The sequence below is a fragment of the Populus trichocarpa genome, chromosome 10, assembly GCF_000002775.5.
Source record: "Populus trichocarpa isolate Nisqually-1 chromosome 10, P.trichocarpa_v4.1, whole genome shotgun sequence".
NCBI classification, from domain to species: Eukaryota; Viridiplantae; Streptophyta; class Magnoliopsida; order Malpighiales; family Salicaceae; genus Populus; species Populus trichocarpa.
Window position 1 is genome coordinate 7026523 of NC_037294.2, and position 21556 is coordinate 7048078.

A 21556-nucleotide genomic window follows, 5' to 3' on the forward strand; every position below is an offset into this window, starting at 1 on the left:
AATATCATTATGTTCAATTCACTTTGGATGAAAAAATCAATCATTGTTTTAAAACTATCATCATATATAATCGATATGGGATAGTACTATTCTTCACCAATTTCCCATCTCTAAATTATTTCAACATCAATGTCATTATAATTTCACATAAGTCCATGACAAATAGTTTCTTTTAGTTTTGTATATGTCATGACTAAATTATCATTTAAAAACAAATTACTCCCACTACTATATGTGATTATTTTGTTCGCATAAGAAACAATAGTATCACAGTAATGACATAACATAAATATATTATAAGATATTCTGTAAAAAAAATAACAATGATTTCATTTCAACTAAACCAAATATAAATTTATAGCAATGTAGTATATGTTAGCTTGCTTGTAGGACTAGAAAAGGGGTTGGGGCAGAGGCATTATGGGTGGTAACAACGACATATTTTGAAGAGGAAAACATTTGAGGATGCCTAGACTAAAATGAGTTTAATTTTTTGGTGTCTCAATAGGAGAAAACAAGTGATTGGTGGGGGGTTTTAGATAGACAAGGATCGGGAACATTGGTTTTGAGAGAGAAAGTTGTTGTTTTTGTTGTATTCTTTAAACTGGTGAGAGTTTAAATTTCATGATATGTCCTGTTTGGGTATAATAATATTTAATAAATATTACGTTTCAGAAATATGATAAAATAAAAATGTGTTATTTTTTTTTCTTTTTAAATAGTATTATCCCGTGAAGTTTCATATTGCTTTGCTAATTAAAAAAAAAATCCTCTATGTACTTCATTCCGAAAGGGCAAAGTTGCTAGTGATGTGATAGAGAGATGCACAGGACAAGCAGATGCCGAGAAAGTGAAGTGAGTGTAGTCTATAAATTACTGCAGCAATGATGGCATTGACGCTGGACATAAAAAACAAAGGCAATTATACAAGTGCCCAGCTGGACATATCAGGTGTGATACTATTTATAAAGCATCTACAGCTCCAGACTCGAAGATTTTAGCCACAGTTAAATTCCTTTTCTGATCCTATGAGATTATTTGCTGAGCACATTCAGGGCAAAATTAAGGGACACCTAAAGGGTTTGAGGCATCCTGCGTGGATTTTCTAGATCTACTGGTTCTTTAATTTGGCATTACAAGAAATATTTGCTTATGAATAATCTCCATAAATTTCCCTTCCATCTCTTAAATAAGGTTGAAAGAAGTTAAATGTTAAGGGGAGATGTTGTTGAATGTGGTTGCGGTTGTTTTTTAAAGTATTTTTTACTTGAAAATATATTAAAATAATATTTTTTTATTTTTAAAAAATTATTTTTGATACCAATGCATTATAATATCTAAAAACATTTTTAAATTAATTTTTTTAAAAAATATTTTTAAATTATTAACACAAACAAAATCTAAAAAAAATTATTTATTCGGTATGGCCTATGACTCAGCATTTAGGGTTGCACGTGAATTTAGGGCGATCAAAGTGCAAACTTGACCAGAACGGCACGCTGGTCGACCACTTCCCTTCACAGAGGTTTAAATTAATGGTGCCTGCTTTAATTTTCTTACCATCTTTTCGGGGACAGGCAGAAAAAGACACCACTGAGCTTGACAGTCAAAGCGGCAACTTGTATGTTTGTGTGATCGGATAGGTGTTATTTTTTTAAAATGTTTTTTATTTTTAAAAAATAATTTTTAATATTAATACATCAAAATGATTTAAAAATATTAAATATTAAAAAATATTAATTTAAAGTAAATAAATAAAAATTTAAATATTTTTAAAATCACTTTCAAAATGTAATGAAAAACATACCGGTTAATTACATCTACAAGGCTTGAGGGAGGGAGGAATAAGGGCAGAGAAACGTCCTCTCCTGTGGAGGCCATCAACTTACAGTCTTAAGCTAATTATTACCCGCTGGACTGAGAGAAGGCGTACCACCCCTCGCCTGAAACATTTGACCATCAAGCACAGCCGTGAATTCATGCAAAGATAAAATAGAATTGTTCTTTAATGAGAGGTAAAGCTTAATCGGTAAATTTTGGATTTATTTTCCAGAAATTACCACTTTAAATGCTATAAAATTTAGGATTATTAAAAATTTATAGAGTTATTAATTTCAGAATTTCAGAAGATTTATAGTTTACTCGTATATTTATAATTATAAAAACAAAATAAAAAAAAATAACTCAACCATTGTTGCATCAGAGGATAAGAGTTTAGACCTCCCCACCTAAAGCATTGCCCGTGGTTGTTCGTCCTTAATGTTTTGATTTGATTTGTGGGGTTCATTGTTTGGTGGGCTTCACAGTTCATACACAATATTCTTTAATAAATAAAAGAAAATAAGAAATATAGTCGTGGAAGTTAATGTCAACACCTCTGGAGTTCTAGGGTTAATCGGACCTAGCAAGCATTATTTATTTATTAAAAAAAACGAAGTAGATCTTGAGTTATTTAAGGAAGCGTTTGGAAACGCGGTTGAAATCGCGTTTCCATAAAATTCAAATTTTTTTTTATTTTTGTTAAAATTTAATACGATTTGTACGTTTTGAATCGTTTTGATGTGCTGATGTCAAAAATAATTTTTAAAAAATGAAAAAACATCATTGGCATATATTTCGGCACGAAAAATTATTTGAAAAGCAATCGCTACCACACTCCCAAACATACCCTAAAAAAAATAGTTTTTTCTTAATAAATTAGAATTATTGGAACTTAAATTCATGTGCTTAAAAAGAATCGTCTGAATACATAGTCACTAGAAAACACCTCCTTGTAAGCAGGGGCGGAATCGGGGAGGCAAGTAGGGGCTCGGGTCCAGCCCTACAAAATATTTTAATTTTTTTATTTAGTTAAATATAAAATAAAATAATATTTTTATTTTAAATAAATAATTTTTTTAATAATATATCTTGTTTGATCTCCTTTTTATTAAATGCTACAAGCTCCGCACCTGCTTGTACGGATTAAATAAACTAGAATCATTGGAATTTAAATTGATTTAATTGAAGAAAAGTATTGGATATTAAACGATGCTTGCTTAAGGAGACCTGACAGGTTATGATAGGCAACAAGCATTAATTAAGCATAGACGTGTGGAACTCTAATGGTACGGGTAATCTAACACTTCTTGTTGCGGACGCCATCCACGGTATAATTAATTTTTCACGTCAAAGATACCCTCAACTTGCTACTCTCCATTTAGCGTTTGTCTTTTTGTTCTAAAAGTTTTTTTAAAAAAATATAATTTATTTTTTTTAATTAATATTTCTTAATATTTTCAAATCATTTTGATATATTGATATTAAAAATAATTTTTAAAAAATAAAAAATATATATTATTTTAATACATATTTAAACAAAAAATATTTTAAAAAACAATTGTTATCACATTTTCAAATAATCTTATTACTTTGTCCCATTGTTGAGAAATGATGGATGCTCAGGAGATACAATTTCAATGAACTTTTACTTTTCAATTTCATTTTATTGGTTAGATATGTAAAAAATAACCGGGTTTGTTTGAAATTATTATAATAATTATGATTCAAAGTGTTTTTCGTTTAGAAATAAATCAAAATGATATTTTTTTATTTTTAAAAATTTATTTTTGAGATCAACATATCAAAACGATCAGAAAACATAAAAAATAATAATTTTTAACAAAACAAAAATTAAAATTTAAAGAAACACACGTTTTCAAAAATAGCCTTGATATCTTTCTCATTTTTAGTTTTCAAGCGGAAAAGAAGCTACCGCAGGATGCCAATCCAGCTAGAGTAGATGCTGCGTTAAACTTAAACGCCTTTTTCTAGAGAACGGGCACCCCGAATCAGTTCATGTTTATCGGCTTATTCAGCTTCTTTGTCCCTACTTGCAAAAAAACAAATATTCTTTCCTCGAGCTTATTTAACGTAGTGTTCTTGATACTTTTGGTGAAGTGCGGTGAAAAAAAAGAGAGAGAAAATAGTCAATTTTATAACAAAAAATCATTTTTCTTATTTTCAAGTATTTAAGTTGAGAGAGGAGAGCGAGTTGCTGGTTTTTGATGGTAAAGAATGAAAATTAGGGTTGATATTGATTTCGACCACTAAAATAGTCGATCTTGATACCAATAAATTTTATTTGGTGAAGGAATTCCATTTAGGTGTTTTTTCACCTTCAAATTACCTGAAAAACCATATCTTTGCCCAAGAATAATTTTAGTTTCAGGTTGATTTCGGGTTTTTGTGCTATTTTTTTAGGTTTTCTAAGGCTATTTAAGGGTTTATTAATGCATATAGGATGTTTTTTAGGTGTTTTAGATTAAAATGAATTGACAATATTTTTATGTAAAAAATCATCAACTTTGATTTTATAGCCACCACAATTTAAAGAAAATAGATAACATATCATCTTTCTTTATTTTTTCAAAAAGATTTCGGGCAACCAATATGTCTGCCCCAGTAACAATTAAAAAAATGGCCCTAGCACGCGGACCCTTTTCAAATGAGCCAGACACTCTGACCTCTTTTTTCTTGTTTTTTAATCTAATTATGTGTTTTTAATTGATATTTTTAATATGTATTTTTAAATTTATATTTAAATTAATACCCTTTCTCTTTGATTTTTTATTTAGCTTTTTTAAATAACGATTGGTTATTTAATTATTTTATATGTATTTAGTTGTTGAAGAGATTGTTTTAATTCATTTATAATTGTTTTTGTTTTATATAAATAAATTTTATTTTAAAAAATAAAAAAATGTTTATTTTTGGATAATATTCTTAATATATTTAAATTTGCATGATTTTTTTTTCATTTAATTTTATTCAATCAATTTCAAGTGTATATCTATTTCTATTATTGTTTGATTAAATAAAAAATTTATTTTGATAAAAAAAATCGTTAAACACAATTGGGTAAATGACTATGTTGCGGGGTCAAATATCATGATCTATATTTGTCTCTCGATTTTTCCACTTTGATCTTTATTTATTTTTAATGATTATTTTTTTATTTATTAACACAAATGATTTTTTATTTATTTAATTAAATACTTGCATAAGCCTTTTATTTACATTTAAAGATTTATTTATGTGAAAAAAGACGTATAAAAAGACTACACTTTCAATTTTTTATTTATACTAGTTTTTTTAGCGTGAGATCAAATAACTAGTATTACTACTATAATGGTTGATGTCATTATCACAACCATCATTGTTGATATTTGTTTTTTTAATTATTTCCATCTTTAAGATCATTTGTTGAAAATTTTAAATTTCATCGTGGTTCTTTATTATTGCTCTAAACATTGTACTAAAATTAAAATGTCAGTTTAATTCCAAACTCAAATAACATTAGAAACAAATAACATAATAGTAGCTCTTTTGTTTTGTGTTTGAATTTGCATTTGAGTACGTTTGACATGAAAAACAAAATTAAATTGATGTGTTTTTTAGATAATTTTTTGATGATTTTAATATATTGATATTAAAAATAAAAAAATTATCTAAATATAATTTTAATTAAAAAATACTTTTAAAAAATATATTATACCACAAAACAAACACGCACTTAAAATAGCAATTTGAGCAATTGTCCTTTTCTTCGATGAAGCAATACTACTTCTTCTATGCCAAGATATCTCAACAACGAAGGAAGCACGACTCCCATCAATGTCTGACTTGTGAAACTCATTATACATTGGAGTTTCATCTATAGTTATCCTTTAATGCGTCTCTTGAATAATCAATGACATTTATTTTTCAACTTATATTTAATACACTTTCTTAGATGCACAAATATAAATTTTATTTATGTGATTTATATTTCAATTTTTTTATCAACAAAAACATAGTATAAATTAATTAAAAAAAATGAAGTTGTTAAAAACTTCAAATAAAAATGAATTTTTCTAGCTGGGTTTTTGTTGATCCTGCAAAACAAGTTTCTCGTGAAATGAGAGATACTCGGATGCTTAAGTTAACCGTGAGTGTTTGTTGATTAAGGATAAGTAATTAAAAATTATGAAAAGAATTTTTCTTCCTCCTGAAAAATATTCACAATTCTGCCTCACTTGTCTCTAACGATTGATTCTTTTAAAGATTTTCTACGACTCACCTTTTCCAAGACGGGAGTCCTAGGCAGCAAGACAAATGGTTGTGCTTTTCCAATAATACGATTAAAGGAGGTAAGACATGTGGTTATGTTGAAAAAATTATCATGGTGAACTTTTCGTGGTTTAGAGAATGTGCCTAATTCACCACATTTCTCCTCCGATAAAAGTGTTGGCGTGGAGACATGTCGAGATTTATGGAATTGTATGCAAAAGAAAGCGAAATAATTTATGGCATTGTGTATAGAAAAAACAATAAAAAATATTTGCAAAATAAAAGAGAGAGTAGGAGAAAATATGCATGGAAAATAAACTAAAAATGCACAAAAAAGATCTTGGCAATTGGGCACGCCCTCGAGCGCAGCCCAATTATGGGAAAAACCTAGACCCTTTTTGTGCATTGTTTTATTTTATTTTGCATATTTTTATACAAATTTTCTCATACTTTTTTTTTTGTTGTGAAAATATATTTTTTATATATTTTTCTATATACAATCCCATAAATTTTACCTATCTTCACGCCAATACTTTTATTGGAGGAGAAACACAATGAATCAAAAACAATTATCTAAACCACCCAAAGCTCTCCATGAGGATTTTTTCAACATAACCACATGTTTTACCGCCTTTGATTGTTTTCTTGGAAAAGCTCAACCACTTGTATTGCTGCCTCATACTATCATTTTGGAAAATATGAGTCATAGAAAGTTTCTCTGAGAACCAATTGTCAAAGATAGGTAAGACAGAGTTGAGGATCTTAAAAACTACCTGAAAGAGGAATTAAACTTCTTTTCATAATTTTTACTTGCTTGTCCTTAAATCAACAAACACTCAAAACTGATTTAAACATCAGAGTGTCCCTCGTTTCATGATGAACTTGTTTTACAGGATTAATAAAGGCCCGGAGCTCATCACCTAGAAAGTCCATTTATGTTTGAAGTTTTCCATGACTTTATTAGTAGTGTTGTTTGTGAGAACTTGAACAAAAAGTTAGTTCATTTCATTTCACCATCTACTAAAAACCCTTTCCATGGTCGATGGCAATAATGCAACTGTATCTTGACACTCTGTCCCTTACATAACAACAACAAGCTCCCATGAATGCCCCCAACGGGTGTGCAACAACAACTCTAATTCTAGGAAAAGACATGACATAATGACATGGAAGCAAGTAAAAACAACTCTTACATTCCAGAGGAGCTACACCAATCGCTCTCACACGGGCCACTCTAAATGATCTAGTTGCCTTCGATCTCCACCATCTCATCTCACCCACACACTAGAAAAAAACCCAGGTGTGAGATAAGCTCCATAACTCCATGAGCTTGTTAGCTAGGAATATCCATTTTTGTTTGAAGTTTTCCATTACTTCATCAACACATAATTGTGATCATTTAATATAGAATGGAGAGACTATCAATTTTATTATAAAGAAAAATAATTATATGAACAATGCCCCTGTAATAATGGGTTAATAGGAAATTAGACTTCATTATTTATTTTGGTATGTTTTCCATAAGGTTATCTCTCGGGTTACGGGTTTGGCGAGTTGAGTTTATCTAAGTTGTATTTTATGCCCTTTTCTTAATCTATTTTTTTTCAATTTATTCTTTCAACACTGAGTTAATTGATAATTAAGCTTTATAATTTATTTTAATTTGTTTTCTATTGGGTTATCCTAGTCTCGTGACCTGGGTCGCAAGTTTATCAGGTTAATTTGGGTTGACTTAGGTTATTTTCTTAGGTTTATTAATTGATTTTTTTTCAGTTTCATCATTCAACATTGAATTTATTAGAAATTGAGTTTCGTAATTTGTTTTGATTTGTTTTTTACAGAGGGTTATCATGATTTCACGACTTTATATGTAAATTGATAGGTTAATCCGAATCAACATAATATGTTTTCTTCTCAATATTTACTTAAACAAAAATCTCATCTTAAATATTTATTTTAAGTTAAAATATATTTTTATCAATTATTCAATTTATCTTTAGATCCGTTACGATGATCAAGTTATATCAAATTAATTTTCACACTATTTCTTTTCGCTAAAAAAAATATTAGTGCCAAAAAAAAAAATTAACAATAACTTTTTTAATCCACCCCGTTATCTGGTGTAGGAAAAGCATCTAGCTCTACCTAATAGGTCTTGAATAATTTGTCACAAGTATCTAGCATGGAATTTGGTGCTGTTTAGTTGATACGTCGGCTGGAATTTCGTTCGTAAAATTCTCAAATTTCTGATGGAGGGGGGAAACCACATACATACATATCGCCAAGTTTGACGCAGGGGGTCCCATGACAACTCATGTGCACCACACACATTGTCATTTATTGCCTGTCTTTTTAATTTATTTGCTGATAAAGAATTTATTATTTTGAGCACTCCTACGCTTTCATTTACAGCCACAGCAGCTACTCTATACCAATCTGTCATTTTTTTTACTTTTTTTTTTTCAATGGCTTGACATTGACGACCTTAAACACCAAACTTTTGATCTTCAGATTCAGGGCTCTTTTCCCTTTCAAAATAATATTGTTCTCGATCGATAAAAAATAATATTCTTGCAAATTTTGCATTGTCGTCCTGTCAAATCAATGTTTAAATAAAATGAATTAATTACTTTAAGTTATAATCCATTATATATATTAGTAATTTATATCTTGAAAAAGATATTAGGAAGATTTTGTGTAATATTTAATATTACTTTGATTTATAATTTTGAAAAATCCAATGTTATAAAAAAAGGCTCGTATTTCACCCAATAATTTTAATTAATTTTATCTTTAATTTTCATTCAATTTATTTGATATTAATCCGGTTCCTTCAATATTTATATATTTTTTAAGAACCCAAACTCTTTTTTTCACCCAATAATTTTAATTAATTTTATCTTTAATTTTCATTCAATTTATTTGATATTAATCCGATTCCTTAAATATTTATATACTTTCTAATTTTTTAAGAACCCAATTTTTTTTTTTTGTATTGATTTTCTTAACATTCAAATCTTGGGTTAGCCTTAAATTCATGACTAGAATTATTAGTTTTAAAGATTAATATATGTTTAATTTTTTTTTAAATTGATTTATTTTAATTTTATCTTTAAAAAATCTTCTCTGTTTTTTTTTTTTCCATATAAGATTATCACAATCTTATGTTTATAATCGCGTGGTTTTTAAGTTCATCTGATTTAATAAGATTTTTATTTTTGATTTTTTAGATTATTTTTTATTTTCTTTATAGTTTTACTCTTCAATATTTAGTTGTTTAATAATCTGGATAAGCTCAAGTCCGGTTCTTTTTAATTTTTTTGTTGTTATTATTTTGAGAAATTTATTTATTGTTGTAGTATTATTTTGTTCATGTTATTTAAATTGTCAATTGAACCAACAATTCAGATCTTTGATTTTTTTACCCTAATATTTCTTTTACATTAAAAAAAAAAACTTTACCAAGCTCATTATGGAGCATGGGTAACAAATCTAGTTATACCTATAATACTATAATACAATGATAGAATCCATATCTGAGAACCAAAACGTTCTATTATTCCCTAAATTGCAGATGAAAAGTCATGGGAGACGTCGTTGTCATAGCCATCAAATTGCGTGTGCATAGTATACTACTACAAAGCTTTTGTGGCTATAAAAATTTAATAAAATAACATCATTTCAAAAATATTTAGTACAATAATATAGTTGGATCATGTAATCGACTGGTGAGATCTAATTGTATTAACTGATTAATTATTTTATATAAAAACCATAATTTTATTAAGTTTTTCTTCCAAATATGTTTTATGAGTTATGATATACATTTTTGTCCAACTTTTAGATTAAAAAAATAAACTACAATTAAAATCTTAAAAAGTTATTGTTCACACAACAATAAATGATTCTGAGCAGCCAGATGTGAGTCTGCCATAACCAAATGAGGATCTATCTCAAACAAATTATATGGATAGCCTATCAGATACATTTATGGACTAGTGAGACAAGTTTAAGTCCAAGAAGAGATTTGATAGCACCAAACTAAAATAACAGATCAAAATGGCTATAACTTTTTGATCTGATCGTTTAATCGCATTTAAATTATTACAAGAGTTTCTAGAAGTTATTTTCCATGTGGTAGCACAACATCACTACGTGAACCTTCGGATCTTTAGATATCAAAAATCATGTCAAAGCCTATTGATTTTGACAATTTTAAGATTTTCCTTATTATTTTCAGAATCGGCCGATCGGTAGAGTCATAAATAGCATAGTTTGACCATGTTATGCTTCAGAAGTACAAAATTTACTAAATGTTGCTATTCTAAAACGCAACAACTATCTTATCACGCTCAGGAATAACGATATTTAGTTAACATTGCGTTTCTAAAACGTGACATGATCAAATTATACTATTTCATAAAAACTTTTTGTTTATATATTAATTTGTCTATTTTTTTTATTTTGTGTGGTAATTGCTAGATTTATTCTTTTTGGCTCCACCTCCAACAACATTTTAGAAGCGAGACCTTGTTCAATTTAACACAAAAGGTGTGAAAATCCCACCGAATTGAAGGATGAAACAAGAGTGAGTCAAAAAAGGGAGGGGAAAGAAAACAACAAATAATAAACGTAACACCACCACCAGATATTCTTGCGATGTACCGTAGCAGGAGGTCCCCAGGAACTCGAACCGACTCTCTCTCTTCTGCCCCCCCCCCCCCCCCCCCCCCTCTCTCTCTTGTTTTGTTCACCCACACGTTCGGCTAATGATGTTCACCCAAGTGGCAAAATGATAGATGCCCCACGTCCCTGTTCCTTTTCCCTTATATATATATATATATGATTCAGTATTGATTTTCTAGTTATTAAACCTGCTCAACCTGACAGGATAATAAAAAATATGTGATTTGAAGTTTATTTTAAATTGAATAAAAAAATATTAACTCAATAAAATTCACTTATTTTTTAAAAACAAAAAAATATTATTATCTTAATGAAAAATAATTAATGGTGATCAAGTAAACCACATCATTTTAAAATTATTTTTCAAATCAGTAAAAGCTTATCCATCTACATATTAATTTAAAAGATATATTTTTAAGATAATTAAAAAATAAAAAATCAGTAAAAGAAATTTAATAATTTTTTTAGTAATAAATTTAAGATTGAAATCTTGAAAATCAAGAAAAAAAAATCTCCTTCGCCACCATACTAGCCCTTTAGAAGTAAGACAGACTTATTTATAATATCTTTACTTATTGAATAAAAAATAAAAAAAGCAAAATTAGTAGTTTATTTATTGCTTTTTTAGAAAAGAGAAGGAAATTTTAGGCATTATTTCTCATAAAATTAAAAGATAAAAACAAAACAAATGGGTTTGGAGGTTGCTTGCAATCAATTGTAGTTTACTCTTTTGAGCCTCTCTCTTTCTTCCTCGTGGGAGTGGGACGACTACTTGTCCTTGTAAAAGATCTCCCCTTTTAACTCAACTTGATTTTGTTGTTCTCTTTTTTTTTTTTTTTCATTTCTCTTGATCTCCCTTTCCTCTTCCTCCTCCTCCCCTGTGCTTAATCCTTATTTTGTTGAAGATGCGCTCCCTTTTTGATCTTTGAAAGACAGAGAAGAGAAAAATATGGGAGCATGTGTGTCAACTCCAGAGGGGTGTGTGGGTGGCAGATTGAAGTCTTCAAAAAAGATGAAGATACGCAGGAAAGGCAAGAGAGGCACTGCTTTCAAGAGAAGATCAGTGCCGCCATCTAGAATGTTATCTGATGACAAGTCTGATGGCCCTGCTTCCGCTGCTCCTCCTCCTCATCACCTCCCTTCCTTCACCAACCCCACTTTTCAAGGTCCTTCCTCCATCTTCTATGCCAAAAATCTCTCTTCTTTTTGACATCTCCCTCCCTCCCTCCCTCTCTCCTTATTGATTTCATTTCCCAGCATTTTACTGTTGATTTTGATTTCGGGTTAGATTTGTATGGTGTGATCTCAGTGATATAATGATTCGTTTGTTGCTGGTTGCATTTTGGGTTTGGAATTTGTATTTCTTTTTGGGGTTTAGATTGCAATAATGATTTAGGGGTGCATGGCTAATCTGTTTGCATGAAATGTAGGCAAGTGGCCCATTTCATTTTCCTTTTTTTTGTTCAATATCATGATGCGTGTTATTGGTAAATGAAAATGATAAAAGGACAATGTTTTTTATTTAAACTTGAAGTGAGGTTTCTGGCATACATGGAAGTAATTCACTGCTATTTTCCTATCCTGATTTCATCTTTAAGGCACTGCAGATGAATCCAAGCTCAATTAATCTGGAAATAATGGATATTTTAGGCACTTCAGATGAATACAGGCGCAATTACTCTGGGAATAATAGGCGTTTGAAATGTGATTTTTTATTTTGCTAATTCTTTTGATGATTAAAAAGTATGTAGTTTAGTAGATCTTCATAACATTAGAAGAAGAAGATTGACAAATGATCTAAGCTTGAAACTGCAGAGCTGATTCGTGTCTGATCTCTATCTAGTTCAGATGTTGCCAGTTGATGATTCTTGACTACATTGCAAATTGGGGGCTTCCCAATAGACCCTTCCACTGGTTTCTTTCTGATTAGTACCATGCTTCATCTGTTGCTCTACTTTTTTGACGAATGCATTTGTTCTAACACAGAACGGTCATTTCCGTTAATCTCTAAATATCCAAATGTTAACTCTATTTATTAGGTCCTAGTTGATCATGATTCAACATTAGAAGTGTCTTTGGTCCATAAAATATTTCTTCAGCTAACTGGTGCTAGCTTATTTCCTTCTAGTCGTTATGCTGTAGTGGACAGAAGATGGGGGACTGGGAGGATTTGCAATGTTATTCAGTTGCATTCTAGATTGATGATTTCGCACAAGCCCAATGATCCGGTTAATAATTATTGATAATTCTCTAGTTACTGGGACGTTCATGGATTTTTTTTAATAATATGATAATATTCATATTTCAAGCTTTTACACTTTGATAAGTTGAATATTCATTTCTGGTAACGTGTCTAATCATGATGCGATGTTGTTATCTTCATTGTGGAATCATGTCTATTGTTTCCTGTTTTTACCTGCTATAGATATGTGCCTGATTTTATTAAACTGCAATTTGAAGCAGGAAGTAAGGAGGAAGCATGGTTTGACTCAGCTGCAATATTGGAGTCTGATTGTGATGAAGATTTTGAAAGTGTTCCAGACGGTAAAATGAGGATATTGATTTCTACTATACATAAGCATTTTGGTTGTTAATTCTTCATTTGCTGATTAATCAGAGATTTATTTTTGCTAATTATGGATCCACTTATCATCTACAGATATCTTATCTCTAAATGGATTTGACATTGTATCACTCTCAAGCACTGCATCTGGCAGAGTTGCCAATCATGGAGACTGTAATGTCAATATGCAACATTCCTCATTCACTGATCAGATGCAGAAGGCGGGGGATTTATCTGCAGGAAATTCTACACATGACTCCGTTAGTGAGGCTACTGAACAAACAAATATTCATGTCTTCAATTTAGATCATGTTGATTCTGTATCCAAGTCTGATGGACCTTCAAATGAAGTAAAGCAACCTGTGTTCCTCGATGAAATCACCTCTGCAGATGAAAATGCTGGAGAGGAAGGATTATTAGACAATTGTGGAATTCTTCCAGGCAACTGTTTGCCTTGTCTTGCTTCAACTGTTCCACCTGTTGAAAAGAGGAGATCACTTAGCTCCAGTCCACCAAGTGCAAGGAAAAAGGGTGCCTTAAAACTCCCATTCAAGTGGAAGGAAGGGAATTCTAGTAACACTTTATGTAAGTACTTTGCTTGTCAACTTTTTACAGTTGCAACGTTATTTTGGAGGCAAACAAAATAATCACAATTTATGCTCATTGTTGTTATTTATATTCTCATTAAACCTTGATCATATGAGAATGTGATTGTCATTCTTATAGATTGGATTCCTTAGATTTCAGCTTTTGGGATCAAGGTTTAGTTGAGGATCTTTGAACTGTTTCTTGCTAATATGTCTATTTAATTGCTAAATATGCTACTACTTAAATTTTCAAAAAACCATGGTATCAAGTTGTATGTGGATCTAATAAATAGCAGATGCTGTACCTAATATTTAGCTTGCATATGTGGGAGTTTTTGAGATTCTCTCGCCTAAAAGATGTATACTAGCTATCTAATCTCTTTGGTCGTTTGTTAGTTGAATAAGTGGTGTGAATCTTAGCTCACCAAGGGAGTTTTTACCTTACGTTCCACCACATTGCAAATCTTGTTTGCAGAATAAAAGCAACACTTAGAATAGTATTTTGGAGAAGTGACGTAGAACAATTATTCCAAGAGTTTATGGACCAGATTAGCAAGGCCAAGCCTGAAAAGAAGTCCGCAAAGAAACGTGGAAACATTTGATATGAAGCCTGAAGTTATTGTTTTCTTGTTTAAGTTATTGTTTTCTTGTTTTAATTCCTAGTTAATTTTGGATTTTAATTATTTGTTTTCTACTCAGCTTAAGATTTTTTTTTAATTAGTATTTTACTATTTAGAAATCCTAATACTAGATTAATTCTATTAATTTGGTAAGTTATAATTAGGAATCCTTTCCTATAAAGGATTTTAGTACTAATATAAATAGAGATGTCTAGTTTATTTTATGAAGATCAAGATTATTATTCAGATTCAATAAAAATACCAGAGAATTTTCTCTACAGTTTGGTCTATCAAGAAGTGTCAACTATTGATGTTGTTTTCCACTTTATGAAATTGCTTTCTGCTGATACTTGCCAAAAGTCCAAAGTATCATTCTATTTTTGTAAAATTTCATTCATGGTGATATTTTTTAGTAATTATATAATTTCTAATTTGGTTTTGTTTTGACACGGACAATACTTCCAACTATATTTCTTCTCACATGTTTGCAAACCTGTTTCATTCCTTGCAATTGTTTTGGTTCTTTTAAAGGAATGAAGGCATAAATGTTGGTGAAACATGGAGTCTCATGATGAGCGTTAAGGCTTATACATACGAGTGTATGTAACAAAATACCATATTGCAGGAGGTCAACACTGCGGATTCTTATAGCCTTTTACAATATTCCCAGTCCACTCACCTATGTTACACATGAAGCCTGATTTGTTGATATGTTTGATAATGTTGCTCTACATGCATTCCTTCATTTGAAAAGTTCATTTATTTCTTAAAATGCACTTTCATGAAACTCTTTGTCACTGGGCTGTGATTTACGGTTGCTTTTGATTGTGGAGATTAAGAATTGAGGATTTGATGTTAGAGATACATTACTTGAGAAGGATATAAACTAAAACTGCGAAGAGCAGTAAGTTATGTGTGGTTGTGGTTTGTTTTCATGGGAAAAAGGTAAATCACTTAGTATATGAAGGTCACGATGCTTGTCATGTGTGCTTGAGGTTTATCCCAAAGGAATTTACAAATCTATGCTGCTCCTAATTTGTATTATTAGAGGTAGTGGGTAGTGTAATACAACAAAACCACATTTTCCCTTTATAAAAGTATTATATACTTGTATGATGACCTCTTTATATTTTTGTTCTGTATGGTTTCAGTTTCTTCAAAGATGATTCTGCACAGACCAATAGCAGGTTCACAAGTACCCTTTTGCCCTATGGAAAAGAAAATGCTTGATTGTTGGTCTCATATTGAGCCATGCAGTTTCAAAGTTCGAGGACAAAGTTATTTCAGGTAAAACTAAGCTGATGGAATTGGATTGATTTATTGCATATGCAGCTCCAAATGCATTGTAAAAAAAATATTTTAATGCAAACATAGGATTTAAGCTATTTTTTGTCAGTCAATAATTGTTTTTCATTTATTGTAGGCTTGATACAGTGCAATCTCGCAGAGTATTTTATAGTCCTTTTTGTTTTTCATTTATTACAGACTTGTTAAAATGTAATCTCACACGACCAAAATTGTTTCCTTCTGAAAATACTTTCTTTTTTCTTCTGGAAGGGACAAGAAGAAGGAATTTGCTCCTAACTGTTCTGCATATTACCCATTTGGTGTTGATGTATTCTTGTCTCCACGAAAAGTTGATCATATTGCTCGGTTTGTGGACCTCCCAATTATTAACTCCGCTGGGAACTTCCCAACCATCCTTGTTGTAAATGTTCAGGTATTTCCATTTTTTCTGTCAGTACATGGGATGCAGTTATTCAGGATCTCCTGACAGTGTGTAGTTAAAGGAGAATGCAAATCTCCTCGTATTATTTATTTGTGCTGACTCCATTGTGGCTTCTACAGGTTCCTTTGTATCCTGCTGCAATTTTTCAGAGTGAAAGTGATGGAGAAGGAACAAATTTTGTTTTGTATTTTAAGCTTTCTGATAGTTACTCGAAGGAACTTCCAACCCACTTTCAAGAAAGTATCAGAGTAAGATGAACATTCTTTTTTAATCTCTTATCATAAACTACCACTTCAGAATATTTATAATCCTGTCTGATGCATGTTATCTTTGGTGATGATGCTGAAAAAGGGAAAAAGAATGAGAAGGCTTTTCTGCTGGTGTGCTGATTTCTTTATTTTAACATGTCAACTTGTATATAATGTTAATTTGAGGCTTGCTGCTCTCTCGTTTCGCTGCCTTTTTTTTTTTTAATGTTTTCTTCATTATTAAATGATTGAAAATCTTATTCTTATTGTTTCATATCCACAATCCTTCTTAAAACAGCGATTAATTGATGATGAAGTTGAAAAGGTCAAAGGCTTCCCTGTAGATACAATTGCATCCTTTCGGGAAAGGCTGAAGATATTGGGCCGTGTTGTAAATGTAGAAGATCTTCATTTAAGTGCTGCAGAAAGGAAACTCATGCAGGCTTACAATGAGAAACCTGTTCTTTCACGTCCTCAACATGAGTTTTACCTGGTATATTCTTGTCCAACAACTCGTGCTGGTCTTTCAACTCCATTTTACTTGTTTCCATTTAAAACATGACTTTTAATGTCTTGATTATTCAAACACAATTTGCAGCTGTTAATAGATAATCGTAATCGTTGACGCCTATATTTAAATACCTTAGTTTTTCATAAACAAAAATGATTTATTAATGTTACTGTAGTGACTTGAAGGGTCATTCCTGTACTGGGATGCTTCAGTTGCTATTCTGCTACATTGATCTTCTATTTTTACAGTGAGTCAATGTAATACGAGCAGTCTAAGTAGCTGTATTAAACCAGATAAGAAACGGTGCCGGATGGTTTTATAATTCTTTCCTTCTTATATACCAGGGTTTTTTTGGTATTTTTTTGCAGGGAGATAACTACTTCGAGATTGACATCGATATGCATAGGTTCAGTTATATCTCTAGGAAAGGTTTTCAAGCATTCCTAGACAGGCTTAAAATTTGTGTGCTGGATATTGGCCTCACAATTCAGGCAAGTATATCTTTCCTTTTAATGGGTGTCCGTGTTTTATTTTTCAAGAATAAAGAAATTGAAAACGTTTTAGATTTTCTATGGTGGTTTGTAGAGTTGATATTCATGAGGAGTCTGTATTCTCATTTTATAACAGGGGAACAAAGTAGAAGAGTTGCCAGAGCAGATCTTGTGCTGTATAAGATTAAACGGAATTGATTACATGAAATACCACCAATTGGGGTTAAATCAAGAGCCGTTTGAATCTTTAAGTGGATAAACATTGTAAGGCTTCCTTCTGATCTAATAAAGGGAAATTTACGAGAAACCTCTGTTTCATCATCAGTCCTTAAATTCACAATCAAAACAACTGAGGCAAAGAAGTGCAGTGTGTGCGAGCGCGCGCACACAAAATCAAATTGGATTAGATCATTGTACGGTACTACTTTGATAAGCAGCATATTTTTTCGTAATGTCAAACCTCGTGTTAATTAGTACCTGGTAATTGTATGCTCTTCAAGTCTATCCCAGCAGAACCCTGCGATTATGCGCAAGCCTAAGCTACGATACAAATCATTTCAGCATTTATACCTGGAGGATATGATAAATGTTTTTGTGATAGAGATGCACACTTTTTTTGATGCGAAAACACATTTTGAACGGAACATTTTAAAGAAAATCTCTCTTAAATCGTTAATGAAACAGTTAAGTCTTCTGCAAATATAAATATTCATAGTCTTGCAAAATAATTTAGTGGACTTCAGCGTGGACCAATTTCTAAGAGAGATAGCGGATCATGGAATGCATCATGGAATTCAATCTACTTAGTGTATCAATATTTGAAAAAATTAGCATGGTTTTAGAGGTTCTTCAACTAGAAGTAAACCTCTTACCTTACAGGGAGAAAGAGGCTTTCCGCATAAACCTTTGTTTCCAGAATAGGAACTCTGGGGAAAGTCAGTTAATGGTTTACCTGCAGGAATCTCCCCTGCAAGAAGATTATCTGATAAATCCAGTTCCTTCAGCCTTTTCAGCTTCAGAAACCCAACTGGTATTCTGCCAGTGAAGTGGTTTTTCTGCAGCTTCAGCTTCTCTAAGGAGCTAACATTTGCTAAAGCCTCCGGCAAGTTGAAACCTAACTTGTTACAGCTCAAATCCAATGTTTGCAATGATTTCAATCTCCCTATAGTTGTGGTTATACGCCCTCCAAGAAAATTATGGGACAAGTTGAGGTACTGAATCCCAGTTTGTGAGCCCACTCCAGCTTGTATAATACCAGTAGAGAAATAGTTATCGGAGAGATCAATATATGTCAATGAACCATCAGAAAAGGCATTTCCTATCTGAAAAACATTATTTATTGGGCCTGTTAGCTTGTTTGAATGGAGATCAAGCACACCCAAATACTGCAAATTTCTAACTGAAACAGGGATCCTTGAAACAAGTGAGTTCCTTGAAAAGTTTAATTTGTAGAGCTGAGTAAGGCGCCCCAGCCATGCCGGCAAGCTTCCAGTGAGATGGTTAGAGGACAAGTCCAGCTCCTGTATTGGACTGGGAGTCGCTTGCAAGAAGTCTGGAATTTCGCCTTGGATTCCACATCTAGCACAGTATATCCTGGAAAGGGATGGCAATTCAGCTAGCCACTGTGGGAAGGAGATGAGGTTAAGATGATTGAATGACAAATCTAGTGTTTGAAGATTTTCAAGGGAAGACAACTCATGAGGCAGTGGTCCTTGAATCTGATTGTGAGATACATTGAACATGATGAGTTGAGAGAGTTGACCTACTGATTCTGGTATTTGGCCAGATAATAGATTGCCAGAGAGATACAATTCTTTCAAAGCTGAAAGATTGCCCAAACTAGAGGGAATCACCCCCTCAAACTTGTTATTAGCCAGGGAAACTCTCTGAAGAGAAACCATATTTCCAAAACTGGCTGGTATCCTTCCAGTTAGATGGTTATCATCCAGTCTAAGAAAGCCAAGTGAAGACAGTTGGCCAAAACTTGATGGAAATGGGATCTCACCCTCTAGATGATTGGTATCCAAGTACAACTCTGAGATGGAATTTAAGTTTGCTAATGAAAGTGGAATTTTACCTGTTAAGAGATTTCCCGAAAGATCGAGTTTTTCCAATACCTGCATTTCACCAATCCTTTCTGGTATATGACCAGTCAGAATATTGCTATGAAGATCCATCTGTACAATATTCGTCAAATTCGTGAATGAATCAGGTATCGTACCAGCTAGTTCATTTGAATATAGAAGTAGCTGGTTAAGGTTTTTAAGGTTACCCATGGTTGATGGGAGAGAGCCAGACAATCTATTCTCATACAGGTGAAGTTCTTCAAGTTTTGACAGCTTACCGATACTATCAGGCACTGGGCCGATGAGCTTGTTTCCATATAGATAAAGCTTTCTGAGATTTGGGAGGCGCAAACCAATTGATGGTGGGATTCTGCCAGCAAGACCTATCAGACCACCAAGATCAATGACTTGGAGACAGCTCACGAGTGTTATTGAAGGAGACAGCAACCCTCTCATCTGAGATTGGAAGACGAAATCATTTGTGGAAATGAATCCTGGAAGACGGATTTCAGTCACCCTGCCTGTTGTTTCGTCGCAGGTAATGCCTTCCCAGCTGCAGCAACCATGACCAACCCACTTTGCCAGCCGGCTAGAAGTATCGACGTGGATTCCAGCCTTGAAACTAGTTAGACCTTTCAGGTCATTGGGGTGGCATACTTGGTGACCATTTTGCCATCCCTTTCCAACTGTTATGATGGTGAACACAACAATCAGCCATAACAGCCAAGAAGCCATTTTGTCTAGACTGATACCTGAGAACAAGTTATTTTTGGGGAAGTGGAAAAATGAGCTGGGTTTGCAGGAAATGAACTTTCCTTGACAATGGGTACAAGGACTAGAACTTGGGAGAGGCAAGTAGAGTGGATCAAAGATCTCTGTTTTGCCTTTTACTTTTGTCATCTTTTCCCTTTACAGATTGTAATGCTGAAAAGCAGAAAAGTGTTAAATTATGATGTCCATGGTTTCGGTGAAAGGAGTCAATAAGAGTCAGGATTTTACGTATTACAATATTATTCAAGGTTTTGAAATGATTAAACTAATATTATGCAGTTTAACTCTTTCCTGATCTTCAAAAAATTCCAAAACATGTCTCCTAAGGACACGCTGCTGAGATGAAGCAGTTGTATACTGTAAGACTTCTATTTAAATATTGCACCTCAAAATCAATCCACTGCCTCCCATGTTGCTCCAGCGACCCACGAGGTGACCTGATGACATGGCAACCGTGGATTGTCTCAAACTCCTTTTCAAGTTAGATTTTCGAGTCATATCTAACAACTATGCTTCGATGCGGGTTTTTCTAATTTCCATGTTATTAGATTACATGAGATAATAGGCTAGTGATTTGCTGTAGGTTGGACCAAATTTTTTTGAATGTAAAAAAATTATGCATGCATTGATAACATAGGTTTTAGTTGCAAGAAAATAGATTAAAGATTATATGGGTTAATAAAAATTAAAAAAATATTTTATTATAAAAAAACTAAGGGTGCTTAATAATTCATTATGCAGGTAGACTTATTGTACTCCAGGTTGCTACAGTGTAATAATGATTTTAACTTTCATGTTACAAGCCAATGAAGCACATAATACAGGGGGCTTAAATCAGTCACCTCAATTTTTTTTTTTGGCATAGTAATTTTACCCTTAAAAATATTATTGACGTCCATGAGCTACTTAGTCTTTTTATTTTTTTAAAAACCGTAAAATGATTCAATTGACTCTAATAGCAAAAATCCTAAACATATTATCAAGGATTTTTTTTTTGTCTTTTTCATCATTTTTTCAAGTATTACACGGAATAAGAGATGATTTGATAATTTTACATACTTAAATATTATTGAAAAAAATTGTTGACGCGTGACTGTGTTTGCAGGTTTTGGGTGGTGCGTATAACATTGTTTGTTAACCAAACATCAAATTCAAGGACGGCAGGAGTGTGCTTAACATTTCTTCCATGTTTGA

The 21556-nt window shown here is 32.0% G+C and overlaps 2 protein-coding genes across 4 annotated transcripts; one reads left to right on the top strand and one right to left on the bottom strand.

The window, feature by feature from the left end:
• Positions 1 to 11532: 11532 nt before the first annotated feature.
• On the top strand, positions 11533 to 18001 carry LOC7492405 (uncharacterized). 2 transcript variants are annotated; one of them, XM_024610918.2, is made up of 9 exons: positions 11533 to 11942; positions 13240 to 13320; positions 13436 to 13924; positions 15698 to 15833; positions 16104 to 16266; positions 16395 to 16523; positions 16822 to 17016; positions 17403 to 17525; positions 17662 to 18001. In XM_024610918.2, exons 1-9 carry the CDS (start codon positions 11726 to 11728, stop codon positions 17782 to 17784), a joined length of 1656 nt encoding a protein of 551 aa, XP_024466686.1. In that variant the 5' UTR covers positions 11533 to 11725; the 3' UTR covers positions 17785 to 18001. The 2 variants fall into 2 exon arrangements, with proteins under 2 accessions (XP_024466686.1, XP_024466685.1); XM_024610917.2 differs by having other exon boundaries at positions 11589 to 11942; positions 13237 to 13320.
• A 297-nt stretch (positions 18002 to 18298) lies between these two features.
• LOC7492404 (LRR receptor-like serine/threonine-protein kinase FLS2) lies at positions 18299 to 20559 on the bottom strand. 2 transcript variants are annotated; one of them, XM_024610916.2, is made up of 2 exons: positions 18640 to 20559; positions 18299 to 18397 (listed from the first exon to the last, which is right to left on the bottom strand). In XM_024610916.2, exons 1-2 carry the CDS (start codon positions 20489 to 20491, stop codon positions 18375 to 18377), a joined length of 1875 nt encoding a protein of 624 aa, XP_024466684.2. In that variant the 5' UTR covers positions 20492 to 20559; the 3' UTR covers positions 18299 to 18374. The 2 variants fall into 2 exon arrangements, with proteins under 2 accessions (XP_024466684.2, XP_002314624.4); XM_002314588.4 differs by having other exon boundaries at positions 18299 to 20557.
• Between the last annotated feature and the right edge of the window lie 997 nt (positions 20560 to 21556).